The 8,590-nt window shown below is 39.1% G+C and overlaps 1 protein-coding gene across 1 annotated transcript; it reads right to left on the bottom strand.

Moving 5' to 3' along the window:
- Positions 1-2,712: 2,712 nt before the first annotated feature.
- On the bottom strand, positions 2,713-5,998 carry LOC122058157 (phenylalanine ammonia-lyase-like). The gene is made up of 2 exons (XM_042620676.1): positions 5,476-5,998; positions 2,713-4,684 (listed from the first exon to the last, which is right to left on the bottom strand). The coding sequence occupies exons 1-2, from the start codon at positions 5,862-5,864 to the stop codon at positions 2,935-2,937; spliced, it is 2,139 nt and encodes a 712-aa protein (XP_042476610.1). The 5' UTR covers positions 5,865-5,998; the 3' UTR covers positions 2,713-2,934.
- Positions 5,999-8,590: the final 2,592 nt, after the last annotated feature.

Raw genomic sequence — 8,590 nt, forward strand, 5'->3', positions numbered from 1 at the left:
GGTATGAACCGTAAACTCGGACATCCTAAGTTCGACTCTCACTAGACACATCTTTGGTCACTCACACGGGGTCTTTAGTACTCTTCACAACTTTTAGTGAAAGTTGAATGGTTCTAATTCAATTTCACTATGACCCAATTCATGCCGTTGTAAGATTAGTATGGACACGCGGGACCAGTCGAATACCCGTTTTTAACAAAAAAAAAAAGTAAAATGTGAAAAAAACAACTGCCCCTACCATGTGAGCTTTAAACTATTTTAAAATAGGAAGGTAAGTTGGTAGAACTGGTAGACCTGTGTTTTTATAGTACCACCTTTCCCAACTAATACATCTTAGTGATTGATAAGGTAATTAAGTGCCCGAGCTCCCTTGGTCTCAAGGTGTGTGCTATGCCATAATGATTGTGAAAGTGCTTTGCATATTTATATTCTCTGCCCTCTTTAAATAAAAATTTAGAACAAAATTCTAAGATTTGATTTTTCAATCTCTTATGGTCGGGATTTAATTCCATTGATGAGCTGTGCTCATGGTGGAAAAGGAAAGCATATATCATATATCACATATTTGAAGTAGATTTGCCTGGCAACACCAATTTTGATTAATCCTTACCAAACATGGCATGAACACAATAAAGGGAGATTTGATAAAGTTTATAGAAGGGTCAATTTTATTGTGAAGACTGAAAGACTGTCATGAAAGGTATACAAGAAGCATCTTTGATTTCGTCTTCTAAGATTGTGGCCTTTCCCAAATTGGACGAAGCATAACATTGATAGTTGTTCATTGGAACCCTGAACAAGTAGGGATGGTGGTTGCTAGCATGCTGCCTTCCTTGATGTTGGCCATATTGCCAACTTCTCTAATTTTTTGGGCCGGACTTCTAATTTTATGATGGAAAAGTTGTGCGGCCGATCTCTAACTTGGGCGTCGGAGGACTAACCCCAGATAAACATCCAAGCTTCTGCCATCTGTATTTGTGCAGAATTAGCTCATATGGATTTTCGGCAGAAACAAGATTCATGATTGGGCTAAGAGAAGCAGTAGATGACTTTGTTCTTCTAATCATTTCCTTATCATTATATCCAAAAAGGGACTATGGAACTCTACTTTTCACGTATAAAAAAACATATGGAAGCAAAGAGTCAAATCCTCATTTGTCATGTTCCTCTCCTCTCCCCCTTTAGTTTTTCATGTCTCTATTCTGATTTGCAAGTTTGGTGAGTAGTGATGAGCAGTGACTGCGAAAGAGGTGGTGGTGTCTGTGTTAGGTCCCAAGGAAAGCTGCCTTTGACACCAAATTTAATTAAAGACCACACGCATTCCTAGCCCTTATAAAACTGAGCAATCAAAAATTCTTTGATCCTTAATTGAAAAATCCTCATTCCTCATCCACAACCAACCAATGGGCAATGGGGTGGGTAGTCATGGGTCCCATTCTGTAGATCAGATTCAATCCATCCATATAGCATCACTACCAATTAAGGAAATATATTTGAAACAGATTATTGTTATATAATATGTATTTAATCATCATCTATTGTTTAATCTAGATTAGGATTGTTTTACTAGCACGTGGCCTATGGGGAGTGACCACGGACTAGCATTCTTTCTATAGACATTTAAGTTCAATATTTTGTTAAGTTTGTCTCGAATTCTTGACCCGTCTTGAAGAATGACCCGTTTTGATATATTTTGGTGGCGATTGAATGAGAAGTTTTCTAAGATCTATGATGGAAACATAGGGGTATATAATGTATTATCATCTTATTAAGCAGGTCATTGTAATTTGGGGGGGTTTTTGAGCTAGGGTTTCAGTGCAAGTTTTCTTGCCGCCATTTGGGTGTAATCTATCTTCTACATAGTGAAACTTTTTTTTCTTCATCTGAGGACGTAGCACACCATACCGGTGTATGAACCTCATTAAATCTCTATGTTGTGCAGATCTATTGACTATTTATTTTGTATTTATTAGTGTTTACTCTAACATATTTATATATGACTGTTATTTGGGACAACAATCCTTTAATTAAATCACTAATCCAAGATTCTAAGAAAACAACTCTCCCACTTTTAAAAGCCATCTTGGCTTGATGTCCGGTCTTTTTTTTTTTTAAACCCTTGAGTCCAAGTTATGGCATAGAAATCTCAAGGAAGAATAAGTTGACTGGATGAAAACTTCCTAGATGGTATCAAAAAAAAAAATGACTTGGACTTCAATGTTCTGGTTCTATCCAATTACAAGTGATCCCAAGTCAACCTTTTGCTAATAAATAAAAAGGTATAATAAAGTGAAACTATCCAAAAAATATTAGTTAGTTTAGAATAATAAAGATCGATGGAGTTACTTTAGAAGCATTATAAATAACATAGTCTATATCACAGTAGGTTAGAAAGTCATGGGCTTGTATGTCCTTTTTATTCAACCATCGAATGTGCGTCGGACGCCATGTCACACTACAGAATAGCCTCACACAAAAAAATCTCATTCATATATGTGCCCCTATGCATACTCTCATTGGCCCCGAACGTACTGATGTTGAGGCCACATGAACAAGTAACGATCTGTTGCCCCCATTAAAATTTAAAAGAGCTTGTCTATCAGTCCATTTGAGTGCTTCAGGTTATATAACCAAATGGTAAGTAGGCTTACATGTTGTTACATTAAACGCCTTTATGTCCTCATCTTGTTTGGAAAAAAAAAAAATCTCATATAGTAGAAATTATTTGCTCTCCATATATCCTTCTTTTCAATTGCATAGGCTTACATAAACTTGTAGGTCAACAATAATACCCATTAAAAGAAGTTACTTGATGGTTGTAATACTTGCTTTCCCCCTATTTTGGGGCCTTAATATATCTTTCTTACCAAAAGAGGAAGAAAATAAGAGAAAAATAAAAATGTTCCTCAAAATCAATATAAAAGGGAAGAACGACTAGCAAATTGGAAGAGGAGCTCCGTTCCATTCCTTGAGGCAATGGAGTAGAGGATCGATCATCTTCCCCTGACACATCGCCGTAAACACCTTATCGAAATCCTCTCCGGGCGACCTAACCTTTTCTCCTGTAAGCAATCCAGTCTCCAACTCCTCCCTCACAAACTTGTAAAGTGGGTACGATCTGCACTCCTCGATCTGGTTCGGGATTGCCGCTTTCCCGCTCTCCACCGCGCTCCTTACCGCTTCCACTTCTTTCGGCAAAACAGCCTTCAATACCTCCTCGAACGCACTAATCTTCTGGAAGATGGAAGTCCCCGCGTTCTTCTCATTCTCGCCGTTGCTCAGCGCGTGCTCCACCAGTACCTGCCTCAGCTTCTGCATGAGTGGGTAAGTGGCACTGCATGGGTCGTCGATGTAGGCGAACAACTGCTCCCGATCCACCACCTTGAGTAGATCCTTTTCGGAGAATCTTGATGGGTGAAGCTCCCCGTTTACTCCCATGGTGAGAACCTTCTTTGCCACTTGGCTCACCGTGTTCTTCACTGTCTGTTTCAAGTTCTCCTCCAAGTGTCTCAGGTCTACGGCTTGACACAGAGCAACCAAGAATGTGGATGACATGAGCTTCAAGACCTCCACTGCTTCGGCTGTCTTCCGGGAAGAGATGAGACCCAAGGAGTTCACGTCTTGGTTGTGCTGCTCTGCGCTCTGGACGTGGTTGGTCACTGGGTTGGCTAAGAATTGTAGCTCTGAGCAGTAAGAGGCCATGGCGATCTCGGCGCCCTTGAAGCCGTAATCCAAACTAGGGTTCCGGCCACCGGAGAGATTAGAGGGAAGACCATTGTTGTAGAAATCGTTGACCAGTTCGGAGAATTGGGCGAACATGAGTTTTCCGATGGAACCGATGGCCAAGCGGGTATTGTCCATGGATACACCAATCGGGGTCCCTTGGAAGTTGCCACCGTGGAGGGCCTTGTTTCTTGACACGTCGATCAGAGGGTTGTCGTTCACGGAGTTGATCTCCCGTTCGATGGACTTCGTAGACGTTCTGATCACTTCGATCAGTGGGCCCAACCACTGAGGAGATGTACGGAGTGCGTAACGATCTTGCTTGGGCTTTTGCAAGGGATCCATCTCGTGTAGCTTTCTTGCTGCTCTAACATAGGCGCTACCGTCCAAGATGTGTTCCATGATTGCCGCTGACTCGATCTGACCTGGGTGATGCTTTAGTTTGTGTGTCAGATGGTCCGTAAACTCCGGTTTGCCTTGCATCACCTCCGCAAAGATTGCTGACAAAACAGATGCAAGGACGGCCAGGATGTTAGCTTCGAAGAGGACCATCGATGCCATGCCGGACCCCACTGCGGTTCCATTGACCATGGCCAAACCCTCCTTGGGCTCCAACTCGAAGAATCCACAGTCGATTCCAGCGGCACGGAAGGCCTCGGCAGCATCGAGCCATTCCCCATCTGGACCCCTTGCCTTTGAGTTAGGGCGACCTGTTATGAGGCCTGCGATGTAAGATAAAGGGACGAGATCTCCAGAGGCAGTGATAGTCCCACGCAGTGGCAGGCATGGAGTGATGTTGTTGTTTAGGAGTTTTGTGATGGCTTCTAAGATCTCGAATCGGATACCGGAATAGCCTTGGAGTAGGGTGTTGATCCTCACCAGCATGGCTGCCCTTGTGGCTGAGTGTGGCAACGTGTGGCTGGATTCTGTCCCATTCCCAAAGATTCCCGCATTCAAGAACCTGATCATCATATTCCACAATAAATTGGTAAATCGTCGATGCATAATAACTAAACTGCTGTATGTGCAAATACATTGGAAATGATAATCTACTTCTACGTGGTCTAGGTTATAAATATAAATAATTATGAAAATTTTATTTGAAGAGGCATAGGGTACTCGAATGGTTCATAAATATTACTTTATTTATTTATTTTATTATTTTGATTATTCTTATGCATAAGCATAACTCACCAAAACAGAAAGCCTGACCCGGGAAGACAACTAGGGCAATTGGGTATTGCCCATTTCATATGTCAATCCACCGACCATATCTAATCTAAGTATCTACCAACTTAATTATTTATTTTAAGGGAAATAAATCTCTGTGGACAGGAGATTTTGGCCATATATGATGCTGACACACACACCCAATTAAGGACCACCCCTTCTTGTGGGTGTGGGCGGGTGGGTAACATGGGTCCCTAGAAACATATTAATTGGTATTATACGGACCAATCGAACTGGACAACTTGTATCATAATTGAGTATTATGATTCATCTAATATTCGTAAAATTGACAAATAAAATTGTTCTTCTTTCTTTCTGTTTGTCCCTCTTTTTCCAAAAGGAAATTCAATTAAAAAAAAAAAAAAGAGGAGGCAAAGTGTACAAAACTGGTCAACCCAAAGTCCCTAACCCGACCCAGCTCTCATTTTCACAACTTTTGGTTTTCTTTAATCTTAAGGAGAGACTTGAAATGATTGGAAAAATAAAATATGGTTTGGAATTTATAGAAATTATTTTCCAGACCTGATGAGCTCCTTCTGAAGGGCACCTCCTTGTTTGGTTCTCCTATGTGAAGTAGCACCAAACCCAGTAGTAACACCATAGCTGTCCGTGCCTTTGTTCATGCTCTCCCTAACCCAATCGCTGCTCGCATTAACTCCAGCCCTCGCTGACTCCGAGAGCTCCACCGTTACGCCACCATCGGAACCATCCTGTGCGGCAATCGCCGCCACCTGAGCGATGGTGAGTGTCTCACCGCCGAGTCTAACGATTGGCTTACGGTACTCAGCCACCATGCACTTCACCTCATCGAGGTGGCTTCCCTTGAGAGACTTTGCTGCCATTCCCCAATTCAAAGGGTCTTCGAGGCAGATTGAGACATGGCCATTACTGTTCTTGTTTGCGAATTCCATTTCTTCTTTTTCTTCTTCTTGAATCTCAACACAGAGAATTCGATCTTCTTATATTTGAACTGTGTTTCACAAACACTATAAAGAAAAGGAGAGAGAGAGAGAGAAAGAGGGAAATTGTGGAGTTTTAATTGAACTTCCTGAGTCTAGTTGAGGTGTGTGACGTCCTTTAAATAGAGGGAGCAACCCCGGAGGAGAGTGCTGGGTGGGGACGAAAACGGGTTGCTGAAAACGTTTCAGTGCCGTAGGATTCTATGAAGTTGGAAGGTGGGTATGTTGCCATGTGTGAACAGATGGGAACACGTCAGACGTATTAGGTCGCATCCTGACTCAGATTTTCTTTTCTAACTTATACCCGTCAAAATTTGGAAGGAGACGGGAAAGTGGTTGGTGAGAGTGTGGGAAGTTCGGAAGAGAAGAGAAAAGAATTGATAGAGCCCACGAGGACAACCTCATGACGTCATTAGGTCATTTGGTCATTAATTAATTCAGTAATTAGAAATAATCATTAGGTCATTATCAAATGTTTTAATCTAATTTATGTGCATATGTTATCGCAAACACCAAGAAATTCAAAAATAAATCAAAACAGATCGCACAACATACAGAGATTTAACGAGATTCATACCCCGATGTGAAGTGTTACGTCTACATCCTCAGGCTAAGAAAAAAATGTTTCATTATGTAGAAAAGATATTACTTTTTTTTTTCTGATAGAATATAGAAAAGAGATTACACCCAAACATCGGCAAGAAAATTCACCCTAAAACCCTGGCTTGAAAAACCGTTAAATTTCAATGACTTGCTCAACAAGACGATCATACATTATATACTTAAAGTCACGGGTCGATCCAGCCCCTCTGCTTCCATCATAGATCTCAGAAAATTTTCCATTCAAGTCACCACCAAAATATGTTGAAGCGTATCATTCTTCAAAACGGGTCAAGAATTCGAGACAAACTTAATAGCATAATTGAATTTACTCATCTTCCTCACTTTTTTTTTTTTTTTCTTTTTAAAATAATCACTTAATTTCCTTCAATCTGTACAAAAAAAAAAAATCAATTCTGATCCAAATCATTCAATTCAAATTAATCTAATTTCAATTTTTGAAGCAATGGACAAAGACAGGAGACCGAAGACAAGTAGCTCCTGAAAATTAAAAGCTCTTACAATAGGATATAAGAGACTCGAATGCAATAATTTCACACTATCCAAAGATTGTGGAGGCCACCTTTGGGTGTGAGGGCCTACATCTAATGAATAATGTAATATTATTGTAGGAGGTTATGGTCCGCGAGAACATATAGCCTCCAAAGAAAATACAAAAAGAAATGATAGGGAAAACACGAGAAAGACCTAACCAAACAGTGAAATGAAACGTGGAACTGATAAGAGATGAAGTAGGTTTCTGGGAAATTCCCCAACATTTCCTACTTATTTCCCTGCTGTTTCCCATGTGTTCCATTCCTAAGGCCGTATTAGGATAACTAATTAGCATAAATTAATTATGCTCCCCTACTCATCATATTTTTTTCAAGTAATGTCATAGACAATGGGACGGGATTTTCCTGGTAAGAATGGGGAACGATCCTCTGCACATATCACAAGAAGTCAACAACCCAAGTTAACTTATTGTTGAGGCTTGGCTTCCAAATAACCCTTGGAAAAAATTTAAAAAAAAAAAAAAAAAAAAAAAAAAAAAGGAAAGTAACAAAAGAAAATTTTCTCTAATGGTCTCGGAAAGAAGAATTTTTTTTTCTTTCTATTATTTCAAAGAAATGTAAATCAAACAATAGGAAACTTTAATTAAAAGTTAATAAGATCTTCAAATATAATACAAAATTGATCCAAAGATACCAAACCATCTAAATCTTTTCAATCTGCAATCCTCTATAACTCTATCTCTTTCGGGATGGTTGTTCCATCAACCTTTTAATCCCCCCTCTTTTTATTTGAAGAAGGGAAAAAATGTTATTTTTGTTCTTTATTATCAATTAATGAATAAAGTTATTTCCTGTTTCTAAATCTCAAGAAAATAATAACAAAACAATCCCACCTAAAATCTCATTATTATATGCCCAAAATTGTTCTTAGTACATATGATTATGTAACAATCATAAAATATTTTGTAATGTGATATTTTGAGATTCTCTACCTTGTTATATTTAGGTTCCAAATAATATAAATAAATAAAAAAAAAAAATAACAATTTAAAGCCCACATAAAATAGGGAGGTGGTGAGTATGTAGAATTGGGTCTATTGCTTGGGGCAATAGCATGAACTTTTTGTTTGAAGAACATGTGCTAGGAGGTTAGTGGATTGACTCCTATCATGTGGGTTTGTGAATGTCTTTTTACTGCATCGCTACCTTCTCTCTCTATCAATATCCCTTACCCCTCTGTGTGCGTGAGCAAAGTCTCCTTAGATTGTTCTTTAAAAATAATAATAATAATAATAATAATAATAATAATAATAATAATAATAATAGAAAATATGTAGAATTGGCAGACTTGTGTTTTCATAGTGCTACCTTTCCAGCTAATACATCTTAGTAAGTGATATATCTATTGTATGCTTTAGTAGATATGGAAACTAAGCATCAAGTTTCCTTGGTCTCAAGATGTGTGCTATGCCATAATGATTGTGAAAGTGCTTTGCATATTTTTAATTTATACACCAACTTCTTTCAAGTTTCAACAGAAATTTGGAACAAAATTCTAAGATT

This window comes from Macadamia integrifolia, chromosome 12 (genome assembly GCF_013358625.1).
Source record: "Macadamia integrifolia cultivar HAES 741 chromosome 12, SCU_Mint_v3, whole genome shotgun sequence".
NCBI classification, from domain to species: domain Eukaryota; kingdom Viridiplantae; phylum Streptophyta; class Magnoliopsida; order Proteales; family Proteaceae; genus Macadamia; species Macadamia integrifolia.

Coding starts and splice junctions, on each gene's coding strand:
- LOC122058157 (XM_042620676.1), bottom strand. CDS start 5,864: ATGGAATTCGCAAACAAGAACAGTAATGGCCATGTCTCAATCTGCCTC. Junction 4,685..5,475: donor CTTCAGAAGGAGCTCATCAG/GTCTGGAAAATA, acceptor TATGATGATCAG/GTTCTTGAATGCGGGAATCT.